We start from the raw sequence: 18,914 nt of genomic DNA, 5'->3' as shown, positions 1-18,914 counted from the left end.
GAAAGCATACATCAACCCTGTGATTCTGGCCATGAAAGCCTTCAACAACATACTCAACCTCTGTGTAGATGGAAATTCTATCATTATCTGAACTCAGACATTCTCCTTAATATTTAGCCCAAATCTCATTTCTTATTTAAATCCATTGTTTCAGTTCCTATTAAGGTTAATGTTATTTATTTATATTTCATATTTCTCCCAAAACTGGGACTCAAGTGTCCTCCTCTTTGAAGCAGCAGAAAATAACCTTGTTCCATCTTCTGTTTTGCAGTTCTTCAGCTATTTTAAGCAAACTGACATCACATTTCTCTTTTTCTGTCTAACCATATTCAACTTTCTCAAGTGTTTCTTATAATACTTGATTTCCAAATCCTTGTGTTTATTCTCTCATCTGGACACATTTCAGATTTCTAATACAATTCTTACACTCTGATAGCAAGATTTTCCTTGGAAGAGTTTCAGAATGTAAGGTTGATAAGTTGGAATCATTAAAAACTGAAACAGGAGACACTGAAAAGAAGTCTTGGTGCATTAAAAAGTTTTATTTCACAAATTAGTTAATTTGTTGAATAAAATCCTTTTTAAAATGCATCTTAATTTTTTTAAATTAGATGTATATCTTTTATCTCTTCTAAAATTGGACCTATCCGAATTTAGGTAAGGGTTGTGATTATTATCAGTATTTTAGTTTATTCAGCATTTCAACTAAAATTTGAAGTATGTTTAGAAACTATCCTCCCAAACTGCTAGGTTAGATATTTATAATCTAAACCAATATTAAGGCCTAGCCTGCAGTTATGAGTTGATGGGTAATCAAGCATCATATGTAGAAGTCACCACATGCAAATTTTCCTTGAAATCTGGCAATTATTTCAAGGGTTCTACCACAATAAAAATGTTATGAAAGGCTGGTCTAAACTGCTAGAAAGTCATGTTTGCAACAGAGGTCTGTGTGTGGGTCTGCATTATAGTCTCAAAAGGACCCCGGAAGTGCATGGACTAAAAACAGGAGGCACTTCTTTCATTTCCTCTAATTCCAGTTTCGCTTTTTGTTTTGTTTCTTTTAGTGAGTACTAAATAATAAATAGTTTAGTTCTGCGAAGAAATGTATGCTACGGTTGTCACATATACCACATTTATCTTGCCAACAACCAGAAGATAATATAGTGTAATATGTAGGCCTCTATTATCTGTATAGAAATAGAACAGTTTCCAAAATGAACATCTTACCAGGACTTAGATAAAGTATACATTATAAAAGCTTCAAAGACTTTAATATAAATGCCATGGGGGAGTGCATTTAAGTGGTAATGTCTTTTCAGCAATCCATCTTGTTGACATTTCTCTATATAAAAGATGTACTAATCTTCTTTTGATACTGTAGATTGACGATGGCTGTTTTGAAAAATTGGAGGGGGGAAAGCTGGCTGTGTTAACTTGTTACTGCAAAAACAACAGTCTTGTGTTACCTTAAAGATTAAGGAACTACGGTATATTTCGTGTTATGAACTGCAACCTCCTTCACCTGTGGTTTTTGTATAGCAGTTCTTGCTATACTTTTGCCTACAAAAGTGCTTTTTGTTCATCCCTTAAAGCGTAATAACGAAAGATTATACAGGGAAAAGTCACAATTATTACCTCTGCCTCCCTTTTGAAAGTTAGTGTACCCTTTTATGTATGAGGTGAGCAATGTCTTGCAGTGTGGCAATTTACAAGCAAAATGGTCCAGCTATTTAATGGGATCTGATTGCATGCACCAAAATGGTTTTGAAATGTAGTTTCAACATTATTATAAATCCAGCTGTATGTGTCAACTTTCTGTACATTTGTATTAGTTAGCATATGTGTAATTCCAGGACAAGGATGAATATTAATAAGAAATTTCTTATATTTTTACATTGCTTAGTTTTCAGCAGACATCACTCACAAACCTTAATTTGTATTAGGACCATCTGAATTGATACCAACAAATATTCTGAATATGTAGAGAGTGGATCTTTTTATTGTAAAGCTGTCAAGTTGTCATGTATTAGAGTGGTATAGGGAGGAAAAATTTGGATATATGGTACAATTTTCTGGAAATTTTCTCCAATAGATAGCCTTTTCAAGATGGTGATGATAATGAAAAATATGTTTACAGAAGATGCTGAAATGCATAGCTTTTTTCCTAATTGCATGTCCTCTCTTCTTTACAGCTATATCGATACTAATTACTTGTTTTCCTTTAATGTAGCTGGATAATCCAGATGAACAAGCAGCACAAATCAGGCGAGAATTAGATGGACGTCTTCAAATGGCAGATCAGATTGCCAAGGTAAGAAAGAAAGAAATAACATCTTGGCATTGCTTTTGTGACTGGATCTCTCCTGCATGTGCTACATTTGTAAAGACAACCATGAGGCAGCTTGCGTGTTAGCACCTTGTGTCAAAGTACAGCATTTGACAAATCAGGAAACAATTGAGACCAGATTAGTTAAAACACTTGTCATATAACTAGCAATTATGTAATAGCTTTTATAAAACGCGGGATTGAGCTACATTTGGAGCCTGACCAGGCAGGGGGCTATAACTATTTGCCTTCTGCGCTAGTCCCCCTCCATTCTGGGATCTGTACCACCTTATCTGTACTGAAAGAAAATGCTTCCATTGACATGCAACAGATCTCTTAGTTCTACTGTAAATAGCAGGCATAGCAAAGGGCAATCTACTTTGGGCAGGTAATTTTTAAAAAATCAGTCTTTTATATTTTAATATTTTTAGATGTTCTCAGCCCCTTTTTAGCAAAAGGCATATGCTAATCAGATACAAAAACATCCAACCATATCTTCCACCAGGTTCCTGGTCTTCATTGTGTTCTTTACTGCTGTTATTGTGTGATTTCAAGTCATTTCAGACTTGTCATGGGGTTTTCATTGCAAAATTTGTTCAGAAGGAGTTTGCATATCCCTTCCTCTGAGACTGGGTCATCCCATGAGTTTTCATGCCTAGGTAGGATTTGAATCCTGGAGTCCCAGAGTTCTAGTTCCTCCTCCTCCACTACACCACACTGGCTCCTCGGGCCCCTTATATACCTAATAAAATTAAGTCATGGAATCATTGTAAAGTGATTTAGGTGACTTTATGGCAGTTGGTATCTATTATCTTCTGTACCTTGTTGTTGGGAAGACTTTATACTTTTGGCTGGCCTAAGTATCCACGGCAAATTGTTGCCTCTAGGATCCCATGCACACTCTGTCCAACTACTGGGTGAATGAAGGCAACTATTTGTATTTCTATCTGATAGTAAAAGATCTATTTTTCTTTAGAGAACCACATTCTGTTTCAGTGAATGGACTCTTTCTGCCAAGACTAGCTACAGAGAGCCTCTGAGTCTTTTCAACCACTGTAAAAAAGGATTCCTCCACTTCCTCTCTTTCTTTCCTATGTGGTAAAAAGGTTTGACGAATGTAGACACCAGCTGATGTTCGACAGTAGAACTATGCAGTGGCTATAGAATCACAAGGCCAATGCAATCCAGCTCCATATAGTAGCATGTTCTCTATTTTAAAAAACCTAAGGGAGCCTATTTGTATCTTGGTGGTAGAAAGTAGGCATCAACTGCAATATCAACTTCAAAGCCACAAATGAAAATGTGATTCTGTATTCTTGCCACATGTTTTAGCAAGTCCCAAATACACCATGCTGCTCTTATTCACATATTCAATATTTATGGCATCACTTGCTCATGTTCCAAAGATCCCCCCCCAAAGTGTTTGTGAGCTTCACTAGGTCCTCCAGGTTTATTCAGTGGGATGCTTCCAGCTCAAGTATAGTCAAAATACAGGGCTTGTTATTATCTATGGTTTCAGGTCTTGGAATATATCTCCCATGGATATAGAGGTCATACTATATTATTTGATTTATGAAGACTCAGGGCCAGTAGATCTTACAGAATTAGCACACAGGAGCTTAAGGGTCTACATATAGTATCAAATGAAAGAGAAAGTATTTATTGCAAAGTAAAAATAGGCCTTAGAATATGATGAAGATGTCAACTTTGTGAACGAGAGAAAAGATTTGTGCTTATGAGGCAGAGCACTGGGAATACCTGTACAACTGTGGCTCATATGAAAATGATCTAAGACACAAAAGGGGCAGCTCCTTGTGTGCTTTTTCACATAGCCTTTTTATACACATGGGAGAAAAGAATTGAAATCTGTGTCCAGCCTTCCTGTCTGCAAGAACAAATAGGATGCAGGATATTTCTGAAAAAAAACATTGTGGTTTGTTCCAGGGAAGCACAGATGTACAAGGAGTCTCAATAGAATATGCTGCAGATCCCTGAAGGATAACTGCTAAGTTCAATGTTTGTATACTAGCATTTGCTAGGCTGCTTTGCAGAATCTCAGGGACACAACACATTCCATGGTGAGATTTCTTAGCAAAATAATCATGAGATACCCAACGGAGTCTCTGATTGTTGTTATTATTTATTCTTTAGCACTGGTGTTTGGAAGAATACTTTTTACTCTCCTCCTTTGCTCTTGTGATATGTATTTCCACATTTCAAAGAACATTGTCATATTGGAGAGAAAATCCCAAAAAAGAAATCTTGCCCAACCAGGATGTAGGTGAGCATCTCAAAATGCTGCATCAGACTAGGTGCTGAGAAGAGACTGGGTGCTGCAGAATGAATGCAGTTTGATGCCACTGTAACTGCCATGGCTCAATGGTATAGAATCCTGGGTTTGTGGTTTGATGAAGCATCAACACTCTTTGACAGTGAAGTCTAAAGATCTTGTTAAACTACAGCTCCCATGATTCCCTAGTGTTGAGCCATGGCAGTTAAAGTAGTGTAAAACTGTATTCATACCACAATGAAGCCCTAGATTCCAGAAGGAACAGGGGAACTACTTTCAGGCACAGTTGTTACTATTCAGGACTAAAGTTAGTAACCCTCCAGCTGAAGTAGAATGGGCCAGTTATTTACATTTCTTGCTTCTTTGAACTGGCAAGAAGTAACTACCAAAGTAATTGAGTATGCTTTAGAAAATGCTTTGGGGCAGTAAAGGACTAATGCTATTTTGTGTCGCTGTTCTAGACATCCATCTTTGGATTAGCAGGAACTTCTTTGAAGGAAATTGTTCAGACCTGAGATCCTTCAAAGAGCATGAAGTCTATTCATTGGAGCCCAATGGTAGAGGTTCTTCCATGGAATTAAGATGTGTTCGTACAGAAGGACTTGTCCTACTTAGAATGTACCGTACTACACAGTGTATCCATCTCCTCTTTGGAGCCACTGTTCTTTGGAGGTTCTGCACAGGACATAGAGTCATCATAGCTTCCAAATAAATTATACCACATATGAGTGTCATTGACCAAGAGGGACTGCTTGCCAGAGCTGCCATTTTTAAATGAAGCAATCCTCTGCAAAGCAAGAGCTTATCTAGTCTTCTTAATTTGACATATGTTAGGACCTGCTGTTTCTGCCTTAATGGGAATCTCAAGCACATGTAGCAGATGTGAACTCAGCCAATTGAGTAACCAAGGGCAACTGTGGAGTATCTTTCAAAACAAGAAAAGAAAAGACAGATGTACAATTTTCAAGACACTGTTGAGAGAGAAAGTAAGAAGGGAGTCATGTGTTGGAAGAAGAATTCATATAATTTCATTAATTCTGTCTATTTTAAGGGATTGAGAGAGTTGGCATGGAACAATGGCTAGAAGATGTGATTTTGGTATGAGTGCCCAGTGTTCAAATTCTTCTAAACACACAGGCTAGACTGGGACAAAAAAAACCCCTTTTCATGTTTTAACTAAATAGTGTGCAAAATTCTGTGTCTGTATTAATACTAAATTATTCAGTGTCTGAATTAATCCATCTAATTAAGAACAGGTTTGAAATTTGTCCCTAGAATAAATATTGTCACAAATAATTCTCTCTTATGTTTATAAAATTTTCCCAGTAGAACTATTGCTTTATTTATTTGCATCTAAGAGTCTTTTTAGGAATTCTCACCTCTTAAATCTTCTCTATAGAGCACCTTCTAGAGTAAATTTTCTTTACATAACAGCTAGCTACTCCAGCTTCATTCAGAAACAAAGTCATGTTAAGGCAACAAATTGTAGATTACTGCAGTGATAACAGCCATGTATTGATCAGTGAAATAGGAAGAGTCACAGCACAGATGTCACATGTGTACTTTATGTGTTTGTGGAATGTGATCTTGTCACTCTATTTATTTAATTCCCCACCTTTCTCCCAACAAGAAACCCAAGGCAACTTCTGATATCACTCTGAATCTTAGCTAACACATGGTTGCTGTTTGCTCAGGAAAAAGCCTATTTCAAAAATTATGCTGTGCCTGTTTGATGTCATGATGTATCTTGTTGTTCTTGCAGTTGTTGTTGTTGTTGTTGTTGTTGTTGTTGTTGTTATATTTATACCTTATTTTTTCTTCAGAACCTATACCCAAATTGGGTATTCCACCTTATGCTTTTATTCAATAAGATGAATAAAAAGCACATTTTAAGTTCAAAGTCATAAAAGGCCTTTATTCAACAAGAACTGCTATATCTTGAAGTGCCTATAATGGGCATCAGAATTTTTAATATATCCTTAGAGGCCAAGCCATAATGTAGGAACATGATCAAATATTCTCCATAAATGAGACATTTTCTGAAAGGCAAAATAATGGTAATCTCATATATGGGCTTCTGTTCAGAAGTGGAAATCATGTGGTCTTCCAGATGCTGTTGAATTGCAATTCTTAGCATTCCTTATGTTCATCTTGGGTGCTTAGACTTGTTTATTTATTTATTTATTTATTTACAGTATTTATATTCCGCCCTTCTCACCCCGAAGGGGACTCAGGGCGGATCACATTATAACACACATAGGGCAAACATTCAATGCCCAAAAACACATCAAACAGAGACTGAGAGACACACGCAGAGGCAAGTTAACCTTCTTCTGAGGGGATGTTCGATTCTGGCCACAGGGGGGAGCAGCTGCTTCATCATCCACACTGACGGCACTTCCTCATTCCAGGTCGTAAATTAGTTAATCTTGCCTCCCCACTTATAAGTGGTACCTTATCTCCTACTTGATAGATGCAACTATTTTTCGGGTTGCTAGGTCAGCAACGAGCAGGGGCTATTTTTTATTTTTAATTGACGGGTGCTCACCCCGCCACGGGCTGGCCTCGAACTCATGACCTCATGGTCAGAGTGATTTAAGGCAGCTGCTCAACAGCTGCGCCACAGCCCGGCCCCGACTTATAGTCCTCAAAATAACATATAGAGAAATGTATGATACCCACCTGTCCTATAGGGATCACTAGAAAGGAAACCTGAAGTTCTGCAGAAGTCCCCAAAATATTATAATTTTACATATCTAACATTAAGTAGGTTTTCACATTCTGTTAGTTACTAATAAGAAGAGTTTATATAGCCAGGCCTACTTTACTTAGTTGAATAATCATTATGAAAGTTTCTTGCAGACTAATAAGTAAGCCTATTTTAAAAAAGAGAGACATGAGGACAGTGATCTGATCAGAAACATATAGCTAATGATAAATGAACATAATCATTCATTAGGCTGTATTTATTGCCTTAAATATTGCAAGGAAAGTTGTCAAATTATATCAACCATTGGAAAGTTTCCAGAAAGAATGTCTCATTTGTTAAGTAACCTCTTAATTAGACATTTCTGCGCTAGACTTCCTTTGGCCTTATATTTTGGTTATGTATTGCTCATTGTCTCCTCATTAAAATAAAAATTCACTGGCAATAAGTACTTAATTTTTGGCCTCAGGCATGATTCCATAAGTCAAAGACTGATCAGTATGAAGTGTTTTCGTAATTCTTGATCAAAACCAGACAGGACATAAAATGGCAAAGCTGGATAAAGTGAAAGGTGAGCAAAATGGTTTTTGTGGTTGGTACTCTGGCCAGTTCTTAAACCCCTGGGCAAATGGATTGGCTACAGACAAAGACAAATTGAAGCCTTTATAAGATGTCTTGGTCAAACCATTTTAAGAGGACATCAGATGCATTTGCTGTTCTTGGATTACAGACAAGTTCCTTTAGAGAGAGGGAAACGGCTGAGGAATTGAGTCTCAGGGTTATTGCACAGCTGAGCCTTAGGATTAAAGACTCAGAAGAAACCTTGTTTCCTCCATCCTTAATATATCTGTGATCATCTTCAACAGAATTTTATCTAAATACCAGGATTTGGTCTGTGAGATTCACTTAAAGCATTATTTGTCTGCTCTCATCATTGTATTAGTGAAAGATTCTTGTTAGAGCTACTGGCATAATGACCATATTCTGGGGCTGTCTTTTTTTCTGCAGATCTTAGATTCTCATGTCCCCAATGAGATCTTTGTGTTGTTGAACCTAAAAGGATCACTATTTCTTTATTTACATATTTAGATGTGAATGTTAATGGGAAATAATTATCTCATTCAGATAGAAAAAATGTCAGTATAAGATCAGATTTGGCTACATTCTCTATATTTCTTCTTTTTATCATATGCTGGTCTGGTTCAGATGTAACACTAAAGCATCATTTAAAGCTTTAAGCTCTCAGTGTTATATTTGAACCAAATTTTGGCGAGCTTCAAGCCTCCCAAACCCATTCTTGTTTATTGCTCCCCCCCCCACCCTACAAAGTTAAGGGGATAAGATTGGAAACCTCCATTTATTGGATTAAAAAAGTAAAGGTAAAAGTTTTCCCCTGACATTAAGTCTAGTCATGTCCAACAGAGTGGTGCTCATTTCCATTTCTAAGCCGAAGAGCTGGCGTTGTCCGTAGACTCCTAGGTCATGTCCGTAGATGCTTAGGTCATGTGGCCGGCATGACTGCATGGAGCGCCGTTACCTTTCCGCCAGAGCAGTACCTATTGATCTACTCACATTTGCATGCTAAATTGGCAGAAGCTGGGGCTAACAGCGGAAGCTCACATCACTTCCTAGATTTGAACCGCCGACCTTTCAGTCAGCAAGTTCAGCAGCTCAGGGGTTTAACCTGCTGCACTATTGGGGGCTCCATATTGGATTAAACTAGCCAGAAATGTATTGCTATTCCCAAATAGTTAATTTTGCTTTAAATTCCTTGGTTTCTTGTAGAAACTGATAGTAGAAACTACAGTTTGGTCTTCATTTGTTTCAATAAACCTTGTATATTTTGTCCTTGTTAAACATGTCAAGAAAACATGGATAGTTTACAATTAAAAGAATTAAGGATGGCCAAAGGACAAGATCCTAACCATAAATAGTTTAAAAATAAATCTCCTCCTTGTGGCCATCCTAGAGCCTGAAAGAGAAGAAGGCAACAGAAATTGTCCACAGGTTCTTTCTTATAGTGCTAAAATATATTTTAGCTTTTCTCCAATTAACCATTAGGTCATGAATTTGTCAAGACTGCTCCTCAGACCTAGAACAATAAAAAACCATTGAATATTGCTACTTTCATGGGGTTGTCTCTGATATGTTATATGCAGACTTTCCTCAGGAAGGGCTTTATAACTTACTTATGCAATGCCCAGTTAATTGTTTTCATTAAGGTGCTGTGAAAGAAGGCCTGTTCCAGAGGGATGACTGTTGGAGAGAGGATAAATTTTTAAACAATGAGATTAGAGGGGAGTTAAGTGCCGAAAATACTAACAAGAGCCATATTACATTAGGCGGGCAATTCGCAAAACTGCTAAGATTTTGCATTGAGCAGTTGAGATAGATATACCATGGTCTTGTTCAGCAATAGTAAAGTTTCACCAGAGTACTTACACAAAGGCATTACTAAGGCAGCCATAGTGCTCTAATTGGCATACTGGGGATATTCCAGTCATGGAAAAATAGTGCTAAGCCCACAAATTGTCCAACCTTTATGATATCCTATTACATCACAGGCAAATGAGGAACGTGTAAGGAGACTACTTCATAGCCCACTGTGCAATAATGAAATGAGTATAGCTATCAACATAAACAAAGTTTAGCATCATGCCCCAATGTTAACAGAATCAGTTACACTAACATAATGAATGCCTCATCGCAATCATAGTTTCATAAGAATCTGATATCATGATGTAAACATTTGGAGATACAATTAAATCATATAATAAATTTTGACTGGTATCAAAGTGATCTCTGTGTTGTCGAAGGCTTTCATGGCCAGGATCACAGGGTTGTTGTGTGTCTTTCGGGCTGTGTGGCCATGTTCCAGAAGCATTCTCTCCTGGCGTTTCGCCCACATCTATGGCAGGCATCCTCAGAGGTTGTGAGTGATCTCTCTTTGATATTTCCTCATTTGGCAGTGACCAGTTAAAGTCATTGAAAGTTTTTTCCTGGGGAGATGAAGGGTGCTTCCAGACAGCAATTTATTGCAGGTGAAAACAGGTTAAAGTAACCTGTTTTCACACATGTTTCTTTCCCCATGGTTGCCCAAAAGAAGCGGGCTTTCCCATGGGTTCTCCCCATTGCAGCAGAGTAACTACCACACTGGAATGGGGACAACCCAAACTCCCCCCCCCCAAAAAAAACAACCCTTTGAAATAAAATAAAAACTTACTGGGCTACCATTATTCCTCTCTGGAGGCTTTCCGGCATGTACCAGTGTTGCACTAGGAAGCAGGGGGGAGTGATCCTCCTGCCTCCTAGTGAAACATTAATCTGTGCCAGGAAGCCTCCAGAGAGGCATAATGTTTTTTTTTTTAATTTTAAGCATTTTAAGGGGGGGATTTGGGAAGGAGGTGGGTTCCCACTTCACTTTTCCAGGCCCATGGGGCCCAAATAAGTGGATTGGGCTGTGCGGACTAACCCCTCAGTAGTCCCGGGACTACCCATGGGTCAGTCCCCACAGGGCCCATACTCCATTAGACCCAAGTCTTTCAGGAAGCTCTGGGTCTAATGGTGTATTTAATAAATAATTCATGACAAAGCAGGGTTTTCTTGCTTTGTCACAAATTATTCCATGGTAAAAGCATGAGAGCGCGTGCATTTTGGACCCTGTCTGGATGGGCCCAAAGTGTTGTTCCAGCCATTTTTTGATTGGTGACATTTCAGAGGTCAGATTTCTCTCTCATTTATTATTTTGCATAGAGCCTGACGTGTTTATATGTTGCTTTCAGAATTGACAAGCATTTCTCAAATAGCTCTTGCTGAGAAATAAAGATGACCACCTCTTCCTCTTTCTTCTATTTATTTCATCTAATAGATCCACCATTAGCCTGTGGAAAACATAATAAGATTATCAACTCAGAGTGTTATAAACACTAGGGATATTTGTGGGAATCATACCCATAGCCTTGATTAAAGTCTTAAGCAGAGTGGAGCTTGAGCTTTGCTGGGCTTTCAGCAGGAGAACCAGCTGTAAAAGTATGTCAGTTTCAAAAGGATGGAGGATGGTAAGGCCCTCAGAAACCTAGAATGCCTAGGCATTAACAGTAATCCACCCCCTATATTAAAAAGCCATATTGAAAGAAGCATTTTTGCTATTTATGGTTAAAGTGCTGTTGGTGTTCTATGCTAATCATTGCACTTTTTCAACACTGTCCAACTAATTTCTTCACTTTGAACTTATGCTATAAAAGTATATGGGTTCAACTCCCACTACAGTTTTATCTAACCCAGGGTTTTTCAAACTGTCTGTCACAATATGTTAGTACGTCGGCTGCAGTGCTTAAGATTGTCATGCAAACTTAGCAAGAAGTCTGTGTGGGCTCGGGCTGTGGCGCAGGCTGGAGAGCAGCTGCAATGAATCACTGCAATGAATCACTCTGACCAGGAGGTCATGAGTTCGAGGCCCGCTTGGAGCCTGTGTTTGTCTTGTCTTTGTTCTATGTTAAAAGGCATTGAATGTTTGCCTATATGTGTAATGTGATCCGCCCTGAGTCCCCTTCGGGGTGAGAAGGGCGGAATATAAATGCTGTAAATAAATAAATAAATAATCAATACATTATACATGAAAGATTTTCATGAGATAGATTGTGTCTCCATATATTTCGTTATTACAGTTTATATATGTGCCTGTATCTCTTACAAGGGGTTGGTTTAACATCTGGTTTGCTAGTAAAACTGAATTACTATGTCGCAAAATGATACATGTCTGAAAAGTGTGTCAAGAAAAAGAAATGTTGGAAAGCTCTGATCTAACAACTTATTATCTAAATCCAAACAAGCAGCTTTAGCAATTTCAAAATAACTGCATGGAATGGATAATGGTATGGAAATAGCCCACAACTACAAGGAGCCTTATTTCTCACCAAATTTTTGAGGCAGACCAAACATAATATTAGGTTTTGAGTATGTTTCAGCATTAAATGTCTCCTAAATATTTACATTACTGAGACATGTATTCTAAGTTTCAGGAAATTAATTAGAATTGATAACTGTTTTCTAGCATTATCAGCATTAGCAGCTAGCAGGATATTGTCAGGATTAGTCTATTTTAAAAGAGGTTTTTGAGTGTCTTTCATATTGAAAAGAAACATGAAGACAGCATGGGGCTCTATAGCAGTGGTTCTCCACCTATGGGTCTCCAGATATTTTGGCCTTCAACTCCCAGAAATCCTATCAGCTGGTAAACTGGCTGGGATTTCTGGGTGTTGTATTTATTTATTTATTTATTTATTTACAGTATTTATATTCCGCCCTTCTCACCCCGAAGGGGACTCAGGGCGGATTACAATGAACACATATATGGCAAACATTCAGTGCCAACAGACAAACAACATACATTAGACAGACTCAGAGGCATTTTTGCGGACCCACAGGTTGAGAACCACTGCTCTATAGGGCTCCTCTTCTCCTGGTACTGGGACACCTGGCAGCTTCATCTCTCCCTGCTGCACTAGTGTTTGGAGTTTGCTGAAAGAGTATATCCCTATGTTCCAGTGTGTCAGGAACTGTTGACCTATAGGAAAGGAACCTACTCAAAGCCAGAGCTTGAAATAGACTATTTCCAAGTCATACAAGTTAGAGGGAAAGTAACCTCTGAGCATTCAGTGAGAAAACCACATGTTATATCCCCAAATATATCCCCTCTCATTCTCCTCTCTACTCAATTATTTACGTTCTCACAGTGCCTTAAGCCAGTGTTTCTCAAATTCTGCTCCTCCAGATGTTTTGGCCTTCATCTTCCATAATTCCTCACAGTTGATATGCTGGCTGGGTTTTCTGGGAACTGAAGTCTAAAACACTGGACACTGCCTTAAGCTAACTAGGAACCACGGTGGCACAATGGGTTAAACCCTTGTGCCAGCTGAACTGCTCACCTGAAGGTTGGGTTGCTGACCTAAAAGTTGCCGGTTCAAATCCGCAAGACGGAATGAGCTATCTTCTGTCAGCTCTAGCGTCGGGGGCATGAGAGAAGCCTCCCAGCAACACATCCGGGTATCCCCTGGGCAACATCTCTGTAGATGGCCAATTCTCTTACACCAGAAGCAACTTGCAGTATGTTCTCAAGTCGCTTCTGACATGATAAAGAAGTAGGTAATTGTCAATTTCCTTTCATGGCATGGATGTCTCTTAAGACTTCTTTAAAGTTTAGAGGGAGCTATGACACAATGTATAAGCATAAAGCTCTTCCATATAAATAGAAACTCTAGCTAAATCAGGCTAAGCTTTGGCATGGATATCTGTGTTCATGTATCATTAAGCATGTAGGGCAGAGATGAAGCTATGTCCAACACTAAATCTTCCAGATTCTTTGAATGCCTCCTCTTGCTTCTTTGGTTTGACATAAGCGCTTAATCACAACATACCCCCATACTTTGTACAGTTCTTGTTTGTTTTACTTATTGAACTACTTATTAATATTTTGATAGAATGTCATCATTTCCTCTAAAATCCAGCAATCTCATATGGTATTTCTCCTGGTATATACAAACCACATATCATTACTAATCTACTATGGCTTCCATACCTTTGGAACTCAATTCAAAATGTAGATTGTCACATTTATGTTCCTGAATAATGAACCCTATTCCTTACTTGTGCAAAATGTCTTGTTTCTCTATCCATTCAAACAATGCCTGAAGTTTGTTTCCTGTTTTGTTGTTGTTGTTGTTGTTGTTGTTGTTGTTGTTGTTTTGCAATAGCACTTAACTCTAGCGTTTCCTTCCAAGAGAGATATGGCAGGCAGGCAACCTTTCTGTGGCCTGGTGTATATATGCATAACATCAGTCTTCAAAACAGCTATATCCAGTAGGCCCTTGCTATCCACTAGAATTTGGTTCCAAGACCCCTCATGGATACCAAAATCAAGTCCCATTATATACAATGGCATAGTAGAATGCCATTCCATATATAAAACAGCAAAATCAAGGTTTGCTTTTTGAATTTATTTCTAGAATAATTTTGAATCTTTTACCAAAAACGGTTATATTATGTATTATATTATACATATTTATTTATTTGATGCAATTGTTTACATTTCTTATCTTTGTCTTTCAATTGCAGGAGCGCAAATTTCCTAAATTTGTATCCAAAGAAATGGAAAACATGTACATTGAGGAACTGAAATCGTCTGTCAATTTGCTAATGGCAAACCTGGAAAGCATGCCAGTGTCCAAAGGTGGGGAGTTCAAGTTACAAAAGCTAAAACGCAGCCACAACACATCAATCATAGACATGGGAGAAGAAAATGAAAACCAACTTTCAAAGTCAGATGTTGTGCTGTCCTTTTCTTTGGAGGTAAATATGTGCAATTTCTTTTTAGATTGGTTAGAAATATGCAAGCTTTTTTTTAAAAAAAAAAATCTTAACTATCAATGTGTAGCTACTCAGAGCTTAAAGGGAAATTAGAAAGTCAGCAAACCAGGAACCAGATTGTTAATACCCAAACAAAAGAATTAATTTTCTAAGAAACAACATGCAAATTTCTTCTGATTCGCTCTTTTCATTACTTTGCTATCCCATTAGTGCAGTTTATCAGTCGAATTGGCAGATGTTAAGTCAGTTAACTGAATTAAAGTTTGCTTGTTTGCCTAGAAAAATCCCATTCAAGAACACGATACATATGATATGTTAAAAATTGTTATTCTGAATCAGTTTTGGATTCTGAATCAGTCTAGGATTCTGAATTATAAAACTTATACTTATATTTCCATAATAGGCATTTAAAGTGGTGTCAAAACTGCATTCATTCTACAGTGTAAATGCATCTTATTTTACAGTAGCTTTAAAAGCTGTTGATCCCCAGTTGAATTAATTCTATATAGTGAATCAACCAAACACATGCCTGGATTTCCACATTACTTTAGGATAACTTCTATCTTCACTGTTTCAGAATAGTCTAATGTCTTTGTGCCATGAAAGGCCTGTAAAACTTCATCCATGCATCCATCTAGCAATTCACCCATCCAAAAATACCATACAAAATGAAGTTGATTGGAAGCAAAGTTCCCACAGAAGTTGAGGAAGCAAGAAGCTAGCTTTGCTCCCTTTCTTCAGCTATTAGGACAGCGGCTGAACTCAAGTAGCAGTTGGGTTCTCACAGAAGTTGAGGAAGCAAGAATCCACATTTGCTCCCTTGTTTCAGCTATTTAGCTATTTAGGCCAGCGGCTGAACTCAAGCATGAACAGAGCATGGGAAATAAACAAGACAAACTCCAACTTTTAGCATAACACTACATTTATGATGTCATAGGCATCACTGAAACCTGGTGGGATGACTCCTATCACCAGAATGTAGCCATCGAGGGCTATAACCTCTTTCACAGAAACAGAACAACCTTATATGTCAAAAACAGTTACGCCGCAGAAGAATGCAAGACTGCAATCTGGGAAACCAGCCTGAAAGCAACTGGATAAGAATCAAGGGAACCTGGACTCAAAAAGATCTCATCATGGGTGTCTACTCCAGATCTCCGAGCCAGGATGAAGAACTCAACTAAGTCTTCTGTCAACAGTTGACAAAACAGGCACAAAGAAGAGATATAGTATTCATGGGCAGAGTGTAGTGGAGGCTCCTTGTTTGGAGGCTTTTAAACATAGAGTTTAGTCCAACTCTATGATTCTGTGAAAGGCCCTAAGTTATTTTTCTTCCTTCACTGTTTAATCAATTGTCTTAATAACTTAATCATGTAATCATGTCTTTGGACCATAATAAAATGTTGTTGTTGTTGTTGTTGTTGTTGTTGTTGTTGTTGTTGTAATCAAGTCTTATCCTGAAGTAAACATATTTTCTTTTGCTTTAATCCTTGCTCAAAAGCATCTATATAATATGAGAAGTCTTTATTCAGATCAATTAAATGTTGAAAATAAATCAGAGCAGTCACTCAAAGACGCCAACTTGAATTGAGTTGTGCCCTTGATGCCATTTTGACATCATACAGGATTGATATAAGGCATGAGATTTGGTATAGCAAATGTTATAAAAAGTGAAAAGAAAATTTCTTGGCAGTTGTCCTTTAATTGTTTATCATGTCAACATTTGTTGATATTTATATCTGTTATATTTTTAATCTCAATTTATAAGCAAACTTAATATAAGCCTAATTCAAATATTCCTTGAATACCATGGGAGCTTTGAAGGACAGCTTTTCTTACTGTCTTCACAAAAAACAGAAATAACTATTTGCCAGGACCAGCTACTGTGATTATTCTCCATATAAATATTGCTTATAACTGAGGATTTTTTTCTCTTCTCATTTTATTTATTTCCAATATTTCTACCCCGCCCTTCTCCCCGAGGGGACTCAGGGCGGCTTACACAACTGGTAGGATCACTACCAGTACATCATAATACAATAAAATAAGAATAAAACAGTTAAAATAATTAAATAACATAATAAAATACAATATATAAGATTTAAAACAATGCAACACCAAATATATATACCAATCATCCATCAGACCTTGTGCAAAAGCCTTAATCCGATCCATGTCAATGCTAACTGAGTTCATTCATTAAACGCTTGCGCGCATAGCCAGGTCTTCAGCTTCTTCCTGAACCCCAAAAGGGATGGAGCCTGCCGGATGTCACTGGGGAGGGAGTTCCACAGCCGAGGGGCCGCCACCGAGAAGGCCCTGTCTCTCGTCCCCACCAGCCGTGCTTGTGAGGCCGGTGGGATCGAGAGCAGGGCCTCCCCGGATGATCTTAAGGTTCTCGTGGGCTCATAGGAGGAGATGCGTTCGGACAGGTAAATTGGACCAGAACCGTTTAGGGCTTTGTAGGTCAAAACCAGCACTTTGAATTGGGCTCGGTAGCATATTGGCAGCCAGTGGAGCTGGCTTAGCAGGGGGGTAGTACGCTCCCTGTAAGCCGCCCCAGTTATTAATCTGGCTGCCGCCCGTTGTACTAGCTGGAGCTTCCGGGCCGTCTTCAAAGGCAGCCCCACGTAGAGCGCGTTGCAGTAATCCAAACGAGCTGTAACCAGAGCGTGGACCACCGTGGCCAAGTCAGACCTCCCAAGGAACGGGCGCAGCTGGCGCACAAGGCGGAGTTGTGCGAAGGCTCTCCCGGCCACCGCTGAAACCTGAGGCTCCAGGCTCAGCGATGAGTCCAAGAGAACCCCCAGACTGCGAACCTGTGTCTTCAGGGGGAGTGCAACCCCGTCCAACACAGGCTGTAACCCTATTCCCCGTTCAGCCCTGCGACTGACCAGAAGGACCTCTGTCTTGTCTGGATTCAGTTTCAATTTGTTAGCCCTCATCCAGTCCGACACAGCGGCCAGACACCGGTTCAGGACCTGGACAGCCTCCTTAGTGACAGGTGGGAAGGAGTGACAGAGCTGGACATCATCTGCGTACAGATGACACCGGACCCCGAAACTCCGAATGATCTCTCCCAACGGCTTCATGTAGATGTTAAACAACATGGGGGACAGTACTGACCCCTGCGGGACCCCACAAGTCAACGGTTGTGGGGCCGAGCAGGCGTCCCCCAATGACACCATCTGGGACCGACCCTCCAGGAATGAGTGGAGCCACTGCAGAACAGTACCTCCAAGTCCCATTCCTGCGAGGCGTCCCAGAAGGATACCGTGATCGACGGTATCGAAGGCCGCTGAGAGGTCCAGCAGAACCAGCAGGGACACACTCCCCCTGTCCAGTTCCCGGCGTAGATCATCGACTAAGGCGACCAAGGCTGTCTCGGTGCCATGCCCCGGCCTGAAGCCAGACTGCGCCGGATCCAGAAAATCAGTGTCAACCAAGAATGCCTGGAGTTGCGCAGCCACCACACGTTCCAGGACCTTGCCCAAAAAGGGGAGATTGGAAATAGGCCGATAGCTGTCCAATTGAGTGGGATCTAGTGATGGCTTCTTCAACAGCGGTTTGATCACAGCCAATTTAAGGCTCGCTGGAACAATGCCTTCCCGAAGGGAGGCATTCACCACCACCTTCACCCACTCGGCCAATCCCCCTCTGGCTTCTCTCACCAGCCAGGATGGGCAGGGGTCTAGGATGCATGTGGTAGCCTTTGCCTCTCCAAGCACCTTGTCCACATCCTCGAGCTCAACCAATTGAAATGAATCCATCAAAATAGGACAAGCAGGAGCTCGTGTTACATCCTCGGAAGCTGCCATTAATATGGTGTCAAAGCTAGAGCGGATCAGAGCGACTTTGTCCGCAAAGAACTGAGCAAATGCTTCACAGCGGGCTGCCGAGTTGTCAGGGATCCCATCTTGAGAGATGGGATTCAACAAACCTCTAACAACTCGGAACAGCTCTGCCGGACGGTTCTTTGCGGACGCAATATTAGCTGCAAAGAAAACATTCTTAGCAGCATCTATTGCCGCGGCGTATGCCTTTAAATAAAGGCACAGCCGTGCTCGGTCTGGTTCGTTCTGCTTCAAACGCCACACGCGCTCTAGACCCCTCTTCTTTCGCTTCATCGCTGCCAACTCCTCGGTGAACCAAGGAGATGGTTTAGCTCGGGTACTCGAGAGGGGACGTTCCGGAGCAATCGTGTCTATTGCCCTAGTCGCCTC

The 18,914-nt window shown here is 39.7% G+C and overlaps 1 protein-coding gene across 18 annotated transcripts in view; it reads left to right on the top strand.

Moving 5' to 3' along the window:
• Positions 1 to 18,914, top strand: part of cadps (calcium dependent secretion activator) — a 445,008-nt gene that overhangs the window by 166,950 nt on the left and 259,144 nt on the right. For all 18 annotated transcript variants that reach the window (XM_062969670.1, XM_062969676.1, XM_062969674.1 and 15 more), the window contains exons 4-5: positions 2,234 to 2,314; positions 14,440 to 14,673. In XM_062969670.1, coding sequence (XP_062825740.1) covers positions 2,234 to 2,314; positions 14,440 to 14,673 — 315 coding nt within the window. The remainder of the gene's footprint in view (positions 1 to 2,233; positions 2,315 to 14,439; positions 14,674 to 18,914) is intronic.

The sequence above is a fragment of the Anolis carolinensis genome, chromosome 2, assembly GCF_035594765.1.
Source record: "Anolis carolinensis isolate JA03-04 chromosome 2, rAnoCar3.1.pri, whole genome shotgun sequence".
Taxonomy (NCBI): Eukaryota; Metazoa; Chordata; class Lepidosauria; order Squamata; family Dactyloidae; genus Anolis; species Anolis carolinensis.
Note: the sequence above shows the minus strand (reverse complement) of the source record. Positions and strands in the feature narration are given on the sequence as shown.